The sequence below is a fragment of the Archocentrus centrarchus genome, chromosome 16 (assembly GCF_007364275.1).
Source record: "Archocentrus centrarchus isolate MPI-CPG fArcCen1 chromosome 16, fArcCen1, whole genome shotgun sequence".
Lineage (NCBI taxonomy): Eukaryota > Metazoa > Chordata > Actinopteri > Cichliformes > Cichlidae > Archocentrus > Archocentrus centrarchus.
The window spans coordinates 1,573,475-1,595,859 of record NC_044361.1 but is presented as its reverse complement, the minus strand read 5'-3'; the positions used below and the strand labels follow the sequence as shown (position 1 = coordinate 1,595,859).

Here is a 22,385-nt window from a genome sequence, read left to right as displayed (position 1 = left end):
GAGGTCGACAGAAAGAAAGAGACAGAGAGGGATGATAGCATTACTCTCAATCCATTACCGCTCCCTGGAGGCGCTCTGCATACGAAGTGATGGAGCGAGCGAGGGAGGGTGGTGGTGAAGGAAGGAAGGGGGCGAGGCAGAGGGAGAGACTTGGTTTTGGAGGGTGTTTGTTTGCTGGAGGGCCCGCGGTAAGGCAATATGAAACTTGATTATTCCTTTTCAATAACTGTCTGCTGAGCATCCCGTGGAGACGTCGCAGGTTGCTGATTAGTTCGTCAAAATAATAGAAGGCTCTTGAATAGCCTTGTTAAGATGTCTAACTTTAAGTAGAGACGGCAGCACGAATCATTGTTCGCTCTGAAGCGCACGATAATGACGGATTGACTGATCCAGAGGGATGTTCCTGTGAAGGATGCAGCCTTTTTTTAATCAAGTTTGTTTATTTTTAAGGGCAGACAAAAGTGCTGGAGTAACAATACATGGAGATATATATATTTTTTAGACATTAATACAGAGTATTTACATTCAGTAAAGGCATCGCAGTGGTTTACACAACACGTCTTTCACCCTCTAAAAGCCCCATTTGGTTCAGTTCAAACTTTTACGGTGGCAGATTCACCTCCAGTGTCAGTTTCAGTGCCATCTGTCCTCCTCCTCCTCCTCTTCCTCCTCCTCCTCCTCCTGGAGTCTCAGTTAACCCATCTGTTGCCTCTCAGGGTGGTGTCGCCTCCCCACCATCTTTCTCCCCTTACCGAATTTCACTGCAGTGCTCCGATCCTGAAGGCGGTTACAGCAGCGTGTTAAACGTGGGTACGATTGTACAAAATCCACTCCTGGGTGAGCAGGCCGCAGGTCAAAGGTCACTCTTTGGAAGTTCATATTTGACAGTAATTAAATGTAAACACAGTAGTTATTATACCAGGAAACATTTTCACTAACATCTTCTTTTTGAAAAATATTCGTATGATACACTGAATCTGACACGAGAGAAACGAGCTCCTGCTGTGACCGAATTATGTACATTAATGAAAGCTTCTTTTTTAATAACCCTCTATTATCAAAACGTATCCAAAATCAGTGACTGTACTGTACAAATGACTATCTGCTGTACTCAAATCTGTAAAAGGAGTTTTCACTTTTTTCTAATTCAACACAAACGCGCCGCAGATCAGCTGACAAACCCGCCGCGCACGCGCCTCCATCAGGCTGATCCCAGCTCAGATAAACATCAAACTCTTTGGTAAACATTTGACAGGTTTCCAGGAAAAGGACGGGGCGGTAAACGGGGGTCAAAGTCGAGCTGGAATGAGGCAAAAGTTGCAGCGCAGAAGCTCGAAGCAGACTTTACCGCCCGTGAAGCATCACAGCTGGAAAATGAATTCATTCGTGCATAACTGTTTTTTAATCCACGGAAGAAAAGGCTGAATTTAAGCTGAAACCAAAGAGAACTTGTTGGAGTAATTAGGTCTTATTAGAGTAACAGAGTAAAGTTTTAAATCTCAAACCAGAAACCCCACCTCCCCAGCCTCTGCTCTGCTCCCTGGTCGGCCCCCCTAGCCCAGGATATCCAGGTAAACCGGGGGGTTCTTGACCAGGGTCAGCAGGCGGCTGTGGATGTCCTTCATGACCATCCTCTGCTGGGGCTCTCTCTGCCAGCAGCCCTGCATCAGCAGGTAGACCTCCTTCGGGCAGGTGCGTGGTCTCTCCAGTTCCCGTCCCTGCGTGATGCATTCAATGGCCTGTGGGTAGCAGGGAAAAATAATCATTTTTTAACAGCCAGAATAAAATATGTATTGTCAGCCTGTCCTCGGGGCTTCAGAGAGAAGAATATGTTCACATCGTCTTATTAATGGGATTAGATCGTGACGGCGCTGAGTGTCTGAGTCTGATCTCGAAGTTTCAGATAAATGAGCGAAACCGCGAATCCACAGTAAAAACGAGACACCGGAGCCTTCCACAGTCCACACCCACTCCAATTCATCTGATGGCGGCGCTCCTACATCATTGTAACATCACTGGAACGGACCAATCACACTCTTTTAATGAACCTGCTCAAACAGTGTTTTTTTTTGGTCTTAAACTATACAAAATATTTAAAGTTTATTTTTTAAATTTAATATAATAAATAAGCTAATTTAACAGTTTCATGTGGACTCATGCGGGAACAGGAAACGCAGCTCTGACAGTTCTGGGTAGCATTCGCCCGCCCAACGATGGATGTCAAAGGTCATCAGCTGTGAGAGGTTTACAGTAAATACATTTTTTATGAAACTCAGATTTCATCTTTAGGGGAAAAAACTGAAGGAGAAACTGTTAAAGATTCAAACATGTTTTGATGTTTCCATTAAAAACAGCGACGATATATTTTTATGTATTTTGTGATGAAGCCGTAATATGAACAGTTTCCTCAAACATGTCTCCGTATTTATCCGTCTGCAGTTTTGGTTTCATTTGTTAAAGAAAGAAATCTTTCTGAGGTTTTCGGCGTCCCCTGAACGCAGCTGAGGGAACAATTATCTGTGTGGTGCTAAAAGCACTAAAGCAGTTCAAACTTTAGCACTGAGCCCCCCCCGTACCAAACTCACGCTTTCAGATTTAGTCTCTAAATGAAACGTTGATGCTGCTCCGTTTATTATCCCGACTCCGGGAATAACAAAAGCTTCCTGGAAAAGGATGCTTCTTTTTTTTTAAGTGGAGTTTTTCAAAGCTGCACTCGTAGAAGTGGAAAAATGAGGCGCCATCAGAAAAGCTGAAGTTATTATCTTTTAAGGGTCTGTGCACAATATTAAAGTTAATTGTCGGCTCCAAGCTGATTTTCACAGCTCCTTATTAAACTTCACTTCCAAAGGTTAACGACGCTTTGTTACATAAAATCATTTCAACAGAATACAATTATTTACAAATCATTCAAAGCTCGTATTTCATTTAAAATGCAACTTAAAGTAAAAAGCATATCATATGTAAACATGTGCGATGCTGAGTTTCAGTTTCTGGAGTTGTGGAAATTTGATGTGTTTAAGTTCCTGCGTGCTGCAGGATTTCAGGGCGTCTCTGCTGCGGTTTCTGTCACAGGTGTGGACGGCAGGCCTGCTGAGGCCCCGGCAGCCTTGAAGGAGCTTCTTCATTTCCATTTTATTCTCTGCATGACGAGGCTGTAACTGGTGTTTGTGGATGTTGTGATAAACTGTTTACTGACAGAGATTTTCAGAAATGTAGCTGAGCCCGAGCTGTGATCGCTGCCACCTGAAGGCCGTTCACGAAGCCTCGTCCACGCAGACGTCTCTGGATTCTCGGCACTGATAAACTGTGAAGCTATTTTTCCACACAGATTCAGCCTCTGTGCATCCCTGCATTATATTTTTTGAAGCACGCTGTCATCATATTGGTACTAATTTTATTTAAATATAGGGCTTAAAGACTTTGTAAATCACTGAATTGGATATTTTTAAATTTTAGGCAGCGCACAGACATAATCACAAATATCTGTATATAGACTGAGAGACACAGACTCAGTGGTCAGCAATAAAAATACATAAATAAACAATAAACCGCAGTAGAAATGCAGTAACACTGGACTAAACTGAAAGCACCAAAAAGAAAATCTATTTATACATAATTTCAAATCATTGCATACAGATATGATCTGTACTTGCAAGTTGCAGCTGGTAAAAAAAATAAACTATTTTAATCAGTTTATAGGCTTCCTGAACACAGTAACAATAAAAACATTAAATAAAACATGTGAATGGTGAGATCCTGTTAAATGTAAATATTATAAAGCTGGAAAAAAACCAAAAAAAAAAAAAACAGGTGGGAGTAAATTCACAGACAACAACCGGTTTCCTTTCACACCCCACCTGCCACAGGTGAGCATCCCGAAGTGTGGGAGGAGCAAAGCAAACCGAAGTGTTACAAGATGAATAATAAACAGTTCGGACTAACTTCTTCTTTTTAAGCACAGACAGGAAGGTGTTGGCTCGATTCTAAACAACAGAACCCAAAATATCGACCTCAATAAACCCACGAAAGAATCCTAAAATAATACACGTGTTCATTTTTATGCATCAGTCCTTCATAAACTAGTGTAAATGAAGGTAAAGGGGCTGGAGGCCTCTGACCTGCTGCACCAAGGATAATACATTTTAATAAACAGCACAAAAGTCTCACAGATGTGCGTCAATTAGCAGCGACCTCAGAGTCAAACGAGAACACCAAGAACCTCCAGCTGAGACACTAATGGCTGCAGTGACTGATTCAGTTCACACGCTCAGTGAATAAATCACCGTGCTCTCCGCTCCATCGTTAACCTCGGCCTGATCCGGCGAACAGAGCGCGCCTGTCGCCGCTCGGCCACTTTGCACCAAAACGGCCCATCAATCACACGCCGTCACGTCAGTATTTTAGGATGATTTATTTCCACCACTGAGTTTTTAGGCAACATTGTAATTTCACCTGTCCTTCATTGGATGAGGCAGATTAAGCTAACAAGGTTACAGCTCATTGGCCGGGGGCAAAAATGAAAGCCAATCAGATTAGAATCGAGTGCAAAGGAAAAGCGATCCACCCTCGTCTTGAAAGGAGAGAGGGTTACGGCCTGTAATAGCACCGCTGTGGTCACAGTGGAGTCCCACTTCTTGGTGCTCGAGCTGAAAAGGCTAGACTGGACCGGCCTTAATCACTACGAATTTATTGATTGGTTTAAGAGTAAAGTATCAGTGAAGATGTTTTGTTCTGCAAGTTTAAATTACGTGAAGGCACCAAAACATTTCAGGCTGCTGTTTGCAGAGCAGAGTGTTCAAAAAGGAAGTTACTTCAAGTTAACTTCATTTATTAAATAAACTCCACACGGCTGAATAACAAACATCACATGATCAGTTTCGCCTTTTTTAGGTCTGCAAGTAAGAACAAGCTACAGTTAGCCTCGTTAGCTTGTTACCACAAACTAAATCTACTAACTGGCAAATAATTAGTAGTTTAATCTTTTCATCTATAAAAAAAATGAAAAAAGATGAAAAATAAGCAACATTTTTTTCAATGATGATTTTTCTGTAGCCTGCTAATGAACAACAAAACAAAAAGCCTGAGCGACAGCCAAGAGGACTCACTCTGTCAGAGAAATCTGGACCAACTTTCTTTGGTTCATGTCCTGTGTGGATTCATCATTATCCTGAAAAATTAGCTTTCAGTGAATCCCTGAGGCCAATAAACGTGGATATAATGTTTTTTAATCATTTTTAACATTTTGCTGACCATCCCGCTGACCTTTGGGGCGGGTCATCGATACTGTGAGCACGTCTGCGAATAAAACACGAAGCTCAATGGACCACCGTAAACAGGACGAGTAACCAGCTGTAAGGTTACCGAGGTCTGGACCTCTGTGACTTGGGGTCAAAGGCCGTTCTCCAGAGCCTCTGACTGGGTTCTGTTATGCTGACACACGACTCGTGAGGAATGAGGGTCCACGGGAGGTTTCTGAGGATGTGTCACAGACGCCATATAAAGAGGAGAAATCTACGATCCCAAAGATGGAGGCTGTCCCACCCCTGCCCCCAAATGAGCCAATCAACATTCAGCCAATCATATTGTTGCGTATATGCACCGTAGATGGCGGTTTTAACTGTGTGCTGGCAGACATATCTACTCGTTATTATAATAAATATGCACCTTATTTTGGGACACAGTCATTACAGTTTTTAAGCTGTTTTTAAATGAAATTTAAAGGGTGTTTATTATATCTGAGGGACGACTAAAATTAAAGTTATAACTCTGTCCCCATTCATTTAGATAAGGGTTTTAAAATGGTAAGACTCGTGTCCAGAAGCACTTCAGCAGCATACAAACCAGCAGCTAAATGAACATGCTGCTGGAAGGCTACCTGGTGACATCAGCGCGTGTAGGCAGTAATGACACGATGCAGGTGTGTTATTTAAAGTTCTTTAGTGGCTGCAGAGTGAAAGCAAACCTAACTGGATCTGAAGTTTACAGAGCAACAAAAATATGAATCTTAGTGCCGACTTTGAGATGTGAAAAGTCAAAAAATACAATAAACTAACGGTGAGTTAACTGTTTCCACACCCACCCACCTCACTGTTGGACAGCTGATACCACGGCTGTTTCCCATACGTGAAGATCTCCCAGAGGACCACGCCAAAGCTCCAGATGTCACTCTCCGTGGTGAACTTCCTGTACATGATGCTCTCGGGGGGCATCCAGCGGATTGGCAGCATTGTACGTCCGCCCACCTGAGGACGAAGAAACGCACGCTAAGTGATGTTTAAATAGATGTTCCTGCCTCTGACTGACCGGGAGACCAGCTCGAAATCCAAAAATAAATTTGAGATAGCTTCTTAGGTTTGTAAATTTTATTACATTTATGAGATCTCAACATGCTCTTAATGAGTAAAACCCGCTCACTGGCACGTGAGTACACGCTGGAGCAGAATCGAGCAATTTCCAGAGTCTCAAATCCCACCGAGCAGCAGCCACGTGAAGAAGTCCGATGTTATTATTCAGCTGTTCGACTGTAGTTGTTAAAAGGAGGTTCTCCACAGTCTCAAAGGTTATGCTGCCATTTGCACGTCTAAAATGTGTGACATACGTTCCTCCTGCAGTTTAACTCACTGCAGGAGACGGTGAAGCAGTCTGAGAAGGAAACACTTCATGACAGCTGCTTTATGTACTTGCTGCATCTTCATGTATATCCAAAAAGGTGTTTCTTAATCTTCCTAGGCTACACTGTGGTTAACAGGTTTAATAGTGGATTGAGGCACCACGTTTTCACACTCACACACACAAAAAATGAAATATCTTCTTACAAAACTAGACGAGAAGTGCAGATCCAAAAGCCTCCGAGTGATTTCTCCACTCCTGGCTCTTTATGATGAACACAGAAGTTCGAACTGCCTGCTGTTCAAATATTTTGTCAGTGCCGAGCCGGCCGAAGGAGCCGAGAGAGTTGCTTTAAGGAAGAGGATGAACTGCTGGGCGGCCCTGCTACAAAATAAGTGATTATTCTGAACTGTGGATCATGCAAAGCTACCTCAAAAAGTAAGAACTGTTTTTACACACGCACTGCAGCCCTGATGGAGGTGCAGGTGAGACCGATCCCTAAACAACCTTTAACCCGCAGACTCGCATGTCTGTGCGACGTCCTGTTTCCTGCCTAAACCGGATTATTCCCTGACCATCTCCTGCTGTGTGCTACATGTCACGACTTTAAACAAAGTCCCGATCTCACAGAGATGCTTCTGACAGCTCGCTGTGATTTGGTTGTAAGATCTTACCTGCTGCTACCTGATCAGTAAAAGGTGAATCTGCCACAGGTAATGAGATCAAATATGTTAACCACTGCACACAGAGCTCTGCGTCACTTGAATTATGCAGAGAAACTCCTGGAACAGTTTTTTAAAAGCAAGTAGCACAGATACATTACACTGCAGTAGGACAGCACAGCCCTAAGATGGATATTTTTACTGTTTTTAATATATTTAACTATTATTTTTTTATTGTTTTATGTACTGCATTGGAGCCCTCCAGCTCAAATATCCAGAGTGACAATAAAGTTCTTGAATCTTGGTATAACTGACTGTATATAAAAGATGGCCACAGCCGCCATCGCCACCTCAGCTTTTTTAAAACCAGACTTCAGTGAGGGTCTCTCTCACATAAACCACGACAGCGAGCTGTCAATCACAAGCTAGCACTACACCTGCTTTATTTTAATTTGATGGTGACCGTAATTTACAAAACAAACGTATCTGCATTCATTAAGACCTGAAACTGGAAACTGAGGCCATAAAGTTATCAGTGTTCACTGGGAACACCACAGACTTCTTTACAATCTGAGGAGTCGCCCCCTGCTGGCCACCAAGAATGCAGCGTTAAGGAACTTCCACATCTTATACAGATGCTGAATGTGACTGCAGCCTGACGTGTGCTGGTATGTGTGGGGAACTAAAGCCCAAACAAACCCAAATAGATGGTAACATGTTGTTGTGTCCTCCTGTCATTACCAAGCCTGCAGCAAAGATGGATTAGCAATAACGGAGCAGCTGCCGTTTTATTGTAATCATCGTGTAATGTACATACTTCAAACTTTTATTAGATCTGTTGCTTGGAGTAAATTTACGATTGCTGAAATCTTGCTTTTAGTGACAGAAACCTCAAAAACACAGAGATAAAAGCAGTTGGTGTGAAACACAGTGATAATAACCCTCCAACAGTCACGTTTTCATTCCCTTCGTGTCTCAGCCACCTACCCGATAGTAATCTGTGCTGTAGATGTCTCGGGACATGCCGAAGTCTCCGATTTTGACCACCAGACCCTCCCCGACCAGGCAGTTGCGAGTTGCCAGGTCACGGTGGACGAAGTGCAGCGACGCCAGGTAGACCATGCCTGAGGCGATCTGGGCTGCAATGTGCAGCATCTGAGGCAAAGTGAGCTCTCCCAGCGGGGGCATCTTGGACTCCTCCAGGATGTGAGCATCAGGGCCGTGAGCTCTACAGGAGACACAAGAAGGACACACGAGCTGCTTCATTCCACATCTGTTCATCCAAGGTTATTTTATCAGACTGTAGGAAGCAAGGTGAAAGTGAGACCTCAGCAGGGGGAGTTAATTCAATTCAATTCAATTCAATTTTATTTATATAGCGCCAAATCACAACAAACTGTCACCTCAAGGTGCTTTGTATTGTGGGTAAAGACCCTACAATAATACAGAGAAAACCCAACAGTCAAAACGACCCCCTATGAGCAGCACTTGGCGACAGTGGAAAGGAAAAACTCCCTTTAACAGGAAGAAACCTCCAGCAGAACCAGGCTCAGGGAGGGGGGGTCATCTGCCGCGACCGGTTGGGCTGAGGGGAGAGAAAGACATGGTTAAAGTACAAGTTAAAGTACAAATACCACAATGTAAATCCTCCGGATAAGAGTTACAGAGCACAATGGACCCGATCCATCCTTCTGCAGAAAAATGGTCCATTATATTGATTTGTATGACAGTATTAGATGCATGAGTGTATAAGCAGCAGTTTATTGTCACTCTTTATACACAAACAGTTGAGTCCATCAGTTATTGGGGGATTGAGTGCTCTTCAGAGGGTCACCGAACGAGGCTGGGCAGCAGAGATGATTCACATGGCGGGTTCCAAGGAAACAAAGTTCTGCATTCATTTTGTGGGTTTTTCTCTTTCCTGCATGAAAGACTGAGAAGTTTGAGAAGAGTGCACATCTGAAAAGCACTACCTTTTGTAGAAGGTCACATGGAAATAGGTTGGGGCACTGATATAATCTTTAACAATGTGCTGCACAGTTTTTAAAAGTGGATTCAGAGTCTTTAATGTCAAATCTGAATCTGAGAAGTAATTACAGCTGTCAAGGTACAGGGAAAAAAGTAGAGACCATTTAGTAAAAATAGTATGAAATGGATTTATACAACTCGAGTATTTTCAAATAATAAAATGTATTTAGTTATTTTCCCGACTAAAAGAAAAACACATTTCACAAAAGTCAAGAAATTCATCATCTTTTTAAAAACAAAACTAATATTGTCAACTTGAAAGACGTTTGGTCTACAAAGCGCTTTATATCCAAGTGAGCAGGATAATCATATTTTCATGAAATAAAAACTATTGATCCCTTTAGACAAATTCATCCTCTGCATCGAGGCCATCCGGGAGCAGAGGGCCGCACGAGGACCAACCCCTGCTGTGAGTCCGTGCTTTACTCGAGGGCACTGCGGCACGAGAATGAACCCGGCAGGTAAAGGCCGACTTTACGTGAGCACTTGAAGGTGTCACGCTGCCAGTGAGACACTTGATGAGTTAAAGCTGTTAATTGGTGCAGCTGCACTGCTTTTAAAGGCCATTTTTTCTGCGCGCTGCCTCTGGTTGATGACATATTTTCCTTATTTCTTGAAATTAATGTTTGATTAAATGTGCTGCACTAGCCTGGCGCTCCTGTGTGAACTGTGAACTGAAAGGAATAAAATCACATATTTCCACTGCTGACTCGAGAGGCCGCTGCTATTCTTCTCTGTTTCTCTCGGCTCTGTCAAACACTTGAACGAGCCTTTCAGGCTTTTGTCATTTTGTTGTAACTATGGCACCAACCTTGGGTGACCTGAAGGTCACTGACCTCAGCATGCAATCTGCAGATTGAACATTTCTGACATACATGAGCTCCCTAGAGCGGTGCAGACACGGTGAGCACGACCACGCCACAATAAAGCCATTAAACAGCAATGCTTAATCAAAAACATAAGGCTTATAATACGCCTACAATTGATTTGCAATAATGCAATTCAGAGATGCAGAGTGCATTAACTCTTCATGGTTTTTGTGGATCATAAACACCCACTCTCACAACCGACTCCTGCCTAAATGAGCAAATCACAGCTGATGTGTCTCCATCCATCCTAATATCTCTCCTCTCCACTTTGTCCCCTCCTTACAAAGGAAGTTGTCTATACACTCACTATTAGTTTAAAAGGCAGGTGGCAGGGTGGGAAAGCAGCTGCATTGTGGGGGCTCTCAGACATCTCACCCATGCTGTCTGCTGAAAATGCGATTTCCATCCATTCGTGAACATATATCTCAGGAAAAGTCTGTGTGTGTGTTTTCACTCACAGTCTGTCTCCTGTGGAGGACACCTGGCAGGCAGCATCAACAGCGTCTGTTTCCCAGGTGCCCCCCCCCACACACACACACACACAGTTTCGCAAAGGTTTTTAAATGATTGAAAATAGATTTTGAAGCTCTTCTGTCACCATGTTATGCAACAATTTTAGTGTTATCAGTACCTCATTTGCTACATAACCCCCTCTGCAGATAAAAAATTAGTTCGGTGCACAGGTCAAGGAATCGTGTCGAATGCTAAAAACCCTTCATAGCTGGAATTCATCTCATTAATGAAGTGAAGACTTCTTGTAAATAATAAAACTGACCCCTGTGCCTTGGCATGTTGTGACTCATCCAGAGGATTCTTACATTTCTGTCTCTTTCAGTGAGTTTGATTTCTTTCTTCTCACGGTGAGAATCTTTGGTTTCATTTCCTCACCTCTGAGTCACTCTTTGCCTTCCTGGGTAATAATTTACATACACGTCCACCGGCTATTCTTCTATTTAGCCATACTGAAAATTTCATTTCAATTCAATTTTATTTATATAGCGCCAAATCACAACAAACAGTCACCTCAAGGCGCTTTGTATTGTGGGTAAAGACCCTACAATAGTACAGAGAAACCCAACAGTCAAAACGACCCCCTATGAGCAGCACTTGGTGACAGTGGGAAGGAAAAACTCCCTTTAACAGGAAGAAACCTCCAGCAGAACCAGGCTCAGGGAGGGGGGGTCATCTGCTGAGGGGGGAGAGACAGAGATTAATAACAAATAATGATTAAATACAGAGTGGAGTATAAACAGAGTAAAAGAAGTGAATGAAAAGAAACAGTGCATCATGGAACCCCCCAGCAGACTAGACCAATAGCAGCATAACTAAGGGAGGGTTCAGGGTCACCTGATCCAGCCCTAACTATAAGCTTTATCATAAAGGAAAGTTTGAAGCCTAATCTTAAAAATAGAGAGGGTGTCTGTCTCCTGAATCCAAGCTGGGAGCTGGTTCCACAGAAGAGGCGCCTGAAAGCTGAAGGCTCTGCCTCCCATTCTACTCTTAAGTATCCTAGGAACCACAAGTAAGCCAGCAGTCTGAGAGCGAAGTGCTCTGTTGGGGTGATATGGGACTATGAGGTCTTTGAGATAAGATGGTGCCTGATTATTGAAGACCTTGTATGTGAGGAGAAGGATTTTAAATTCTATTCTAGATTTAACAGGGAGCCAATGAAGAGAAGCCAATATGGGAGAAATCTGCTCTCTCTTTCTAGTCCCTGTCAGTACTCTAGCTGCAGCATTTTGGATCAGCTGAAGGCTTTTCAGGGAGCTTTTAGGACAGCCTGATAATAATGAATTACAATAATCCAGCCTAGAAGTAATAAATGCATGAATTAGCTTTTCAGCATCACTCTGAGAAAGGATGATTCTAATTTTAGAAATATTGCAAAAATACAAAAAAGCGGTCCTACATATTTGTTTAATATGTGCATTGAAGGACATATCCTGGTCAAAAATGACTCCAAGATTTCTCACAGTATTACTGGAGGCCAAAGTAATGCCATCCAGAGTAAGTATCTGGTTAGACACCATGTTTCTAAGATTTGTGGGGTAGAGAACAAGAATTTCAGTTTGATCTGAATTTAGAAGCAGGAAATTAGAGGTCATCCAGGCCTTAATGTCTTTAAGACATTCCTGCAGTTTAACTAATTGATGTGTGTCATCTGGCTTCATTGATAGGTAAAGCTGAGTATCATCTGCATAACAATGAAAATTGATGCAGTGCTTTCTAATAATACTGCCTAAGGGAAGCATGTATAATGTAAATAAAATTGGTCCTAGCACAGAACCCTGTGGAACTCCATAATTAACCTTAGTGTGTGAAGAAGACTCCCCATTTACATGAACAAATTGGAGTCTATGAGATAAATATGATTCAAACCACTGCAGTGCAGTACCTTTAATACCTATAGTATGCTCTAATCTCTGTAATAAAATGTTATGGTCAACAGTATCAAAGCTGCACTGAGGTCCAACAGGACAAGAACAGAGATGAGTCCACTGTCAGAGGCTGTAAGAAGATCATTTGTAACCTTCACTAATGCTGTTTCTGTACTGTGATGAATTCTGAAACCTGACTGAAACTAATAATAATAAACCGTTCCTCTGCAGATGATCAGTGAGCTGTTTTACAAAGCTGTTTATCCTGTGGGGAGGAGGGGGCACCAGCAGCTCATCTAAGGGCTCTGAGAATACAACCCTCCACCTGTCACACACAAATTTATTTTTTTCCCAGCAGTCACATAAATTATGCTGCTCTTAGTTTTGTTTAGTTTTTTTTCCCAAAATGTGCACAAACCACAGCAGCCTCTGCAGCCCTCGAAGACATGAAGGCACTGCCAGTGCCACTGAAACTGCAGCTCCTCTTGTGTCTGGCTCCAAAAGTTGAAGGCCCTCCTCAACATGTTTGTGATGTCGTGCTTTTTAATGCGATGATCTCACTTAAATCGGCTCGCTGTGTGGTTACATTACACTAACAGACAATCCAATAAATCTGTGCTTATTTTCTACATTTGCATTAATTAGCAGGTGTCGTTGTGCAACCGTTCAATTTGTTTGCTGATCAAGCTGACAACTTTGCTGCATTCGTCTGTTATGTAGAGATTTATGGATGCATCCAGGATATGAACGGAACAAAGCAGAGGATGTGTTCTCTGTGAGGTGACTAAAATGTTATTCCAGGACGTCCCCCTCTTCCCACAAACCTCTCAAGCTGCTTTTGTCCTCAAGTCAAGAAATCCAAACTGAGAGTAAGAGTTTAATTTAAACAGTTGATGCGGTGCCAGTCGTCCTGTTAGCTACGTGAACCACATACAGGCGAATGCTAACGTACGGTTTTGATTTGTGAACCTTTGGTACAATATTTGGATTCTTACTTTTGCTGTTTAATAACTACAAAACACATAAAGTGGTTTTTCAGTTGGTTTTGGTTCATTAATATGTGAACAGAGTTTTTTCTTGGTGAGTTTTTCTTAAAGCAGAGCTGTTTGTGATTTCCAACACTGAGCTAGAGAAATAAAATTCAGCCAACTGTTTACTGATTCATTAGCTTCACAGAGCTGTCAGAGGAAGGCAAAGGAAAAGAAATGAAGTCAAATAAATCCCAGCTGATGTTAAGAAGTGCCTGAGTCACTTTAGCTAAAGGGAGCCAGCGGTTCATTTGAAATGCTTGACTTGAAAACAAAGACGTGTCAACTTTCTGAGGGATTTAAAATCACCCCGGCTGTTTCTGGGTCTCCAGATAATCTAAACACCATTCAAATAAGACCTCAGAAACCTCGAAGTGCGGAGAGGGAGGAAAAGCAGTCGCCTCAAAAATATCAAATATAATCGTCCGTACGGTCGAGCACAAACACTTCCACGGCTGTCCTCGCGACTCCTCGTGACATTTCTACTTAAACACACGAAATCCACCGAGTGACCACTGGAACCGCGCTGAGGTCGGCTAAGTGGGTCTAACTTTTAAACACACATCGAGTTTGGGCGATAAAAGCAGCACAGCTCGCAGATGGCAGCTTTTAAAGAGCTGCAGTCACTTATCTGTGTGAGGGAGATTCCCATCCTCAGCACCTGAAGCGCATCTGGAAGCAGGAAATAATCATTAAACAAACGACACGACGTGATGATGTCGCTGTAAACAGATTCAGGTGTTGGTGCTCATCCTGTAAGTGGAGGCAGGCGCACATAAAGATGATAACACTTTAAAACAATTACATGATATGAAATATGTCTGTAACTATTTAAAAATATGTATGAAATGTTTTCGAGTGCTGATAAACCAGGTGGATTTGACCTGCAGGGGCTTAATGGATATAAGCAGCAGGGTTCATTCGATGGGTTTAAATTCTTTGGTCCCTACTGAGGTCCTGAGGTTCAGGTTCAAATATTTAAATTGATAATGTTATTAAGTTTATTCATTTCTCATCAGTCTCCACGTGACTGTGTGAGGTTTTATTACATTAGACTCAAGTACACCACGGTTTGGTTATGTTACTAAAAATTACGGCACATCCTGCTTCTGTCAGTGTTCCTGCTCGTACAGCCTGGTTCCACCTGTGCCCGACTGAATTTAATGGGCGTAATTAGGACGAGAACACGCAGGATCTCGAAATTGATGGAAGGAAGAACTTCTCTCAGCTGCGAAAGTGCCCAAAAAACATGATTAATTCTCAAATGGAAGAAGTTTGGAGGACGTTTTCCTTTGTGTAGATGGGAAGAGCCAGAGAGCAGCACTCCAATACTCCGGCCCTTATGGTAGAGACGGACATATGGAAGCCATTCCTCACTAAAAGAGAAATGACGGTCAGCTGGGATTTTCCTAAAAGGCACCTGAAAGACTCCCAGACCACAAAAAGCTAAATCCTTTGGTTGACTCAAACATTTCCCATCAGCATGTGTGCAGGAAGCCAAGAAGTGAGCATCACCTCAATAACACTTTCCCTAGAGTCAAACATGGTGAAGGTAGCTGATGGTTTTCCTGCAGCAGCAGACTAAGAGAATGGAAGTATCCATATCTATTCATCCTATTTAAGATGGAGAGAAAGATGGAAAAACAGAAAGAAATGAATGAAAACCTCAGAATCTGAGGCTGACGTGAATATTTACATTTCAATGACCCAAAGCAGTCAGGAAAACACAGAAGTGGCTTTGGAGAAACCCTATGGAAGTCCTAGCGGCCCAGCTAGAGTCTGAACCTAAATCCAGGAGAACATCTCTGCAGAGAAGCTGCCTGGCTGAGCCTCAACAATCCTGCTAGTTGGTAAGAAGCCTTCAGGTTTGACTGCTTTTTGAGGAGGTCTCACTATATGTGAAGGCCTGGGGCTACAGCTGCTCGTAGAGAGTGGATCCACATGAAATCTTTCCTGCAGAGTCAAAGTAAGAGGGTTCACGAAACTCTGGGATGATTGTCCACTCTCCTTTATATCAAGGGAAATTAATACAATTATAAATGTATCATTATTTCATACTATTCACCTGCATCTCCTGAGCAATTATTCCTGCACAAAGGCAAATCTGGTCTCCCGATAATTCAGAAACAAACGGCTTTATCCAAGTCCTGATGTGAGCGTGTGAATACTTACAGAAGATTCTCTGAGTCTTTCATTAAGGTTAGAGAAAATAACTCCAAAAGGTGAATCAAATGAGTCTGAAACATAACAACACGTGGAAAAAGAAAGCCTGCAAACATTCATATTTCACAGCCTGAAACGGTCGTTTCAGCACTTACAGCAATATTGCTTTAAAAAACACTTTAATTGCCATCATTTGTGAGTTAATCAAGGTTAAAACATTAATCAACTAATTGATTAATCAGCGTTTCAGCTTTAGTGATGACTGAACTGTGTCGTTAGCGTGTTGTGATGCTGTAACACTGTCACTCTGATGGCCTGCTGAGACACGTTTTTACCGGGACTTTTTGAGGTGTTTGTGATCTTCTTTGCTGCAGCCTTTCATCAGCACTGCTTCCTGAGTCACAGAAACGAGGAACACGACCAAAGCCTAATATTTGTTGGGAAAATCTACAGCACGGATTTCCTTGCAGCATTCGTGCCGTTACATACCGAAGAAAGCGGTTCAGGTCTCCGTGCCTCATGTATTCGAACACCATGGCCAGCGGCTCGCCGTCTGTGCAGACACCGTAGAACCGCACGATGTGCTGGTGCTGAAGCACCGTCAGCAGCTCCGCCTCCCGCTGGAAGTCCTGCCGGGTGGACTCGTTTGCATCCTTCAGAGTCTGCAAACATGCACAAACCTTTACATTAACACCTGAAGGCCCGGTGAAGTGAACTAGAACAGCTTTGGCCTTTACTGTTTTGCTCGTACCGTTACAGCTGCAGCACCTCTTTATTCAGGCAGCACGTGTTTGGTGTTATTATTGCATTTGTTTGTAAATTATCATATAAATACAACATGACTTAAAATAAATACTACGAGAAACACACGAGATAAATCTGAGAGGTCAAAGAACTGTGAAAAAAACAAAAACAAGCCTAATTTGGAGAACATGAATCAAATGTGAAGACAAATGTGGAGGGTTTAGAAAACACACCACTGTAAAAATAAATAAGTAAACAAATAAAACAGAGTGCTGCATGTATAACAAAATAATTAAAAACAACACTGCACAAAGGAATGCAGTGGAAAATTAGTTTTACCTATATTCTTTTCATAATCACTGGCAGCCGACATGATGAACTGATCTTGAAGCGAAGCTACAATGTGAACAGTTACTGTAAAAGCCAGTATAATAATAATAATAAGTCAGTGTAATATTAATAATAACCCAATGTAATAATAATAGGTCAGCGTAATATTAATAATAACCCAATGTAATAATAATAGGTCAGTGTAATATTAATAAGCCAGTGTAATAATAAGCCAGTGTAATAATAATAAGTCAGTATAATATTAATAAGCCAGTGTAATAATAATAAGTCAGTGTAATATTAATAATAAGCCAGTGTAATAATAATAGGTCAGTGTAATATTAATAAGCCAGTGTAATAATAAGCCAGTGTAATAATAATAAGTCAGTGTAATATTAATAAGCCAGTGTAATAATAAGCCAGTGTAATAATAGGTCAGTGTAATATTAATAAGCCAGTGTAATAATAAGCCAGTGTAATAATAAGTCAGTGTAATAATAAGGCAGTGTAATAATAATAAGTCAGTGTAATATTAATAATAAACCAGTGTAATAATAATAGGTCAGTGTAATATTAATAAGCCAGTGTAATAATAATAAGCAAGTGTATTATAGTTACAGATTATTTTTAACAACCAGCAGAACTGAAAAATAAAAATATTTTTTTCTTTAATTTAAAATTTAAAAAGTAAAATCAATTTTTTTTAAATGAACAGAATTAAAAGCAGCAAACGTCGAGGAGTATAGAAGGCCTCTGTGGGGTTCATCTGCTTTGAAAGAGTTTTATTATTTTTATTATATGGATTTGGCCTCGAGGTCCGTGCCCCGCCCCTGCTCAGATCATTGATGAGCTGTTATAAAAGCATATGTCTGATTAATGGGATGATAAATGTGAGCTGAGCCACATTCACCATCTTGTTTTTTAATCTGCTGCGGTTCGCATTAACCTGTCGTCTCCCACCAGCTGACTGCTCTTTAACCAAAACAACTCTCAAACCGCAGCGTGTGAGCGACTGAAGTGCGCTGTGTGTTTGTTGGTGCAGAGAGCTTTAATGAGGACTTTATGACTTTAAGTATTAAGTTTTAGGACTATTTATTTTATAGTGTGGGACAAACAGCAGGCTGACACGCAGACATTTTCCTAAAGTCACAGAAATTGTGAATTTTATGCTTCGTGCAGGAGAAACAGGAACTCGGAGTTACACTGAATTGCATTAAATACGCTAATCGGGTGTAAAAGCACCAGCATCAGGTTTAAAAGCCAAATCTTTGTTTTTCACAGCTGTGCTGCAGCTGTGTCAATCACTTCACCCGCTCTGCTCTGCTGCTCAGACCTCACGCTAACTGCTGACATTTTCACTACTGATGCCGACGCTCAGAGGGGCTGAAGCCACATTAATGGTGAAATTAGCTTTTAAAACAGCAGAGCGGGATTCTGGGCAGTTACTCACCTTGATGGCTACGAGCATCCTGTCATTGTCGGGGCTAAGGTTCGCACACTCTGCCAGGTAGACTTTGCCAAACGCTCCTTCACCCAGCTCCCACTTCAAAACAATATCCTGCCTTTTAATATGCTGCACACCTGAGGTCACAGAAAACACAAACGCCTGAAAATCAGGGCGAGACTCAAAAATGCTGAAACGTTTTCCTTCATCATTTCAAGTCTGGGTAAGCCACAAAGCCATTTTTTACTCTCTGCTACTGTATGTGGGTTTGCTATAAACCTCAACACTGACACTAAATAATGCAGGAAAATGAGGGCCTGTTGGTGCAGCCGTAACAGGAAGAGGACATTGCTTTTGTTTTCCCCGGTAACAGAAACGGCAGACAGTGAAACAGATGAAGAAGAGGGCGCGCGACAGAAACTGAAAGTAAAGCACGAGTGGAGGAGAGATGGAAGGTGATCCATGCCTTTGGCTCGGTGGTGTACGGATGCACAGAGTCGCACAGAGTCATCACTGACCTGTCACGTGTGTGTGTCTGCGGTCGTCTGGCGTGAAGAGATGAGTGGCAGGTAGCTGTAGAGGCCTGCTCATTCATTTCTCTCAAATGCTGCACCAACAGACTAACATCACTGACCACTGTAATACAGATGGTGTGTCCATGGAGCAGCCACCAACTGGTTTCTACCAAGCCTGGTCTTAAGTTCACAGTTAGTCAAGACTGCTCTTTAAATTGGACACGTAGGGTCCATCAACCAAATTAAGCCTGGTCTTAACTACACTCAGTCTTAGCAGTGCACACTGATGTCAATGCAGTATCACAGAAATAAAAAGTGTTTGGGAAAAACATTACCGTGAGCTCTGTCACCAAGAAAAGGGGGAATCTGATGGATTATAATTATTATTCCATTAGTTCTTATTCTTCCAGCTGAGTCACGGCGCTGTTTAAGGGTCTGCTTCGTAGTTCGGGCCTCAGGCGCTCTTCTTTGTTTATTTTTGCCTTCCCTGAAAGACGCATTTCCCTGCATATATAATAAATGTATCCACACAACATCATCATCGTTCTACAGAAGAATCCATTCATGAACGATGTGCCACAAACTGGGAAGCTTTAAGAGGCCTGAACGCTCCGTCCTCTCCTTCAGTCTTATGTTGGTTATGATGCTCTTAAATTCAATAAAATATCATCCAGGAAGCTGTTTGATGTTCTGTTTGCAGGAAACGTTAACTACATCTCAACAGTTCTGTTTACTCTTCTGTGACATTCAAACAAAACGTCACAGATGTGAATAAACAGCCAATGAGTGACCGCGGCATTCCCCGAGAAAAAGCAAATGAATGCCTACAATCAAAGTGTCAAAATGCATTTCCTGGGGAAACATGAGCGTATTCAAACATCTGACAGGCTCTACAGCAACACTCACACATGTCTTTGTCTTTGATGATGCTGCAGAAGTACTGCGGATTCTCTACGAAGCTGGACAAACCAGAGTCTTCATCTGAGGAAGGCGGGCTGCTGCCAAAGTTCATGAAGCGCAGTGACACGGCCAGGTCGTCCTCTTTACCCAGAACTGATGATCCTAATGAAACGGAGCAAAACAAGTAAAACTGAGAGAAATGAGACACCTAATCAGTCTCCAACCATCTGTGATTGCAGCAGCCATCAAAAGAAGCAATTCAGAACCCATTTTTCCTTTCGAGGAATCAGCATTCACTATTACTAACTTGGATGCACATTTGTTGGTACCATGGTGACAGATGATGACAAGCTCTAATAATCACCATCATCAGCCATGCAGCAATCAGGCCACACTGAAGGGAAAAAAATATGACCGTACAGGAAGCCTGGGCGGTTAGCAACCCCCAACTATAGTGTGTATTAAAAGCCAAACAAGTGGGGCCCAAATTGTAAAACCTCACTCAGGAAGGCAAACCACAGAACCCCCAGAGTCCAACACGGTGGAAAATGGAACAACAATAAGAGAGCACAGACACGATGGAAGGAAGGAAAGAGGGAGCAGGGTCCACTTAGGCAATCAGGCCCACTTAGGCAGAGTGAGAGTGGGAAGGGTGGATGTGTGTGTTAGGGGGAAGGAGTGCAGGTGGAGCTACATCAGGTCTAGCTGTTCATCCATCCATCCATCCATCCATCCATCCTCTTTAATGGCCCTCACCCCGTGGCAGTAGCCAGGGGAGGTTTCTGCTGCTGTTCTCATGCAGTAATTAAGGCACTTTAGCCGACACAGCGGCTGCCTGCGAGCAAAGTTACAGCTCAGTGGAAATCCTATATTAGTCCGTCTCTCCTGTGCATTACCTTCCAGCAGACTGACAGAGCGGTCTGTGACTTGAAACAGTTATTTGGCAGAACATTTGATTGTGACTCATATATATGCACATACATTTTTCATACAAGCACATAGAAAACCTCAGCTTTCTTCCACTTTAATACAACAAATGGATTCATATCAGATGATCAGAGCCACATTCGTTTTTTTTAATTCCACACAATTAAAATGTGCTCAACTCAACCACCCAGCACATCATCATAAACCATAAGACCACAGTCTGTGTTATGACTGTGTTCACTTTCTCCTGATGGATGTCTGATAGCGTGCCAACAGGACATAAACACACCGACCATAAAAACATGTTTCTGGCATGAAAAACATGATAACCTTTTAGCACGCTGTTATTGGCAGAAATCAAACTTTGTCCAGTTACGGATATTTTCAGACCAGCTCAGTACAGCGGTCCAAGCAGAAACTAAGATATGGTGGTGCAGTGAGGTGCACAGAGTCATCACTGTCCTGTCACATGTGTGTGTCTATGGTCGTCTGGTGGGAAGAGCTCATAACAAAAAGAAGGGCCGCTAACCTGATGCAGAGATGAGTGGCAGGTAGCTGCAGAGGCCTGCTCACTCATTTCTCTGCACCAACAGACTAACATGTAAAGTCATTCAGTCTCCTTTTAATACAGAAAAATTCTTCCAGCCATATGATTGATTTTTTTCAACCATGCATGCCATCACATTAGGTTAGACACTTGATATCACTCTTAAGCTGGTTAGCTTAGCTTAGCTTTAAATGAACAGTAGTGAGTTGGTGGTGAGTGGCGTGATTGTTTTTTGGGGACAGGTAAAACCATAATTAGCAATTTCTCCCATAAAAATAAAGTATATTAAGTAGTGAGCATTAAAGGGTCCATTACGTTATTTATTACCTTTGGACAGAGCCAAGAGGCTCATTATGCGTCTACTTTTTAGACTGAGTTACTGTAGTTCCTATAAAAAAGGCGAGCGGCATCAGGCTTCACATGCCTGAGTTCAAGCTTGCAGTCAGAAATAATGTGTGATAACTTACGGTGAATACCAAACTTGGAGTGCTGGCCACATCTGTAGATGACCAAAACCATGATGAGCAGAAGACTGCAAGCAAGCACGCCGAGACCCGCGGCCACATACACCTGTGAAAACACACGTCAGATTTCCATTAAGACTCTTCGGTCAGTACGTTTGCACCGAGACTGAGGACGCAGACGTACCAAATACATTTGACTCTCCGGGTTGTCTGTGACATCCATGTCTGACTTGTTTGTAGGACCTGAGGGGCAGCAGTGAGAGCAGATTAAAACAGGCAGATCTCACAGGAAGTCAGCTCAGTGTTTAGAGGACATGCTTTATAATAGACCCAAAATCGTCCGAGCACTTACTCTGATCCGAGAAGACTTGCATGTGGGAAGAACACAAACACATTTATGAGCACACAATACGAAGTGTACCACGATGCAACGTGTGCTATTCTGTTTGGTTACCTCTACATATCAAGCACCAAATCACAGTGTAGTACAGTCGGCACCTTATAGTGTACAGTGTGGAGAGAATACCAACAACAGGTGTGAGCGTCAGTTAGATTTAAGTGCCACTTACATCATTTTCTCTGTCAGATATCTGACCATCACTTTAACACTGACACACCCTGAGCACTAATATGAATATATAACACATAACTGGGTAATATCATCATACAGTCATTTACTAATTTAATTTTCTGTGTACTGTAACAAAGCTCCTAGGACAGAAATCCCTTTGGATGTGGGCTGCAGGTGCTCACAGCACAGGATCATATTTGGAGTGC

The 22,385-nt window shown here is 42.4% G+C and overlaps 1 protein-coding gene across 2 annotated transcripts in view; it reads right to left on the bottom strand.

The window, feature by feature from the left end:
* Nucleotides 1-468: 468 nt before the first annotated feature.
* The window catches only part of ntrk1 (neurotrophic tyrosine kinase, receptor, type 1), a 43,336-nt gene continuing 21,419 nt past the window's right edge, over nt 469-22,385 (bottom strand). The window contains exons 9-17 of one of the 2 annotated variants that reach the window (XM_030749964.1): nt 21,961-21,975; nt 21,793-21,851; nt 21,612-21,714; nt 19,677-19,832; nt 18,262-18,392; nt 16,227-16,399; nt 8,259-8,499; nt 6,084-6,242; nt 469-1,739 (exon numbers count right to left, since the gene is read on the bottom strand). In XM_030749964.1, the coding sequence (XP_030605824.1) occupies nt 1,554-1,739; nt 6,084-6,242; nt 8,259-8,499; nt 16,227-16,399; nt 18,262-18,392; nt 19,677-19,832; nt 21,612-21,714; nt 21,793-21,851; nt 21,961-21,975 (1,223 nt within the window). In that variant the 3' untranslated portion in view covers nt 469-1,553. The remainder of the gene's footprint in view (nt 1,740-6,083; nt 6,243-8,258; nt 8,500-16,226; nt 16,400-18,261; nt 18,393-19,676; nt 19,833-21,611; nt 21,715-21,792; nt 21,852-21,960; nt 21,976-22,385) is intronic. The other variant, XM_030749965.1, reaches the window with a different exon arrangement.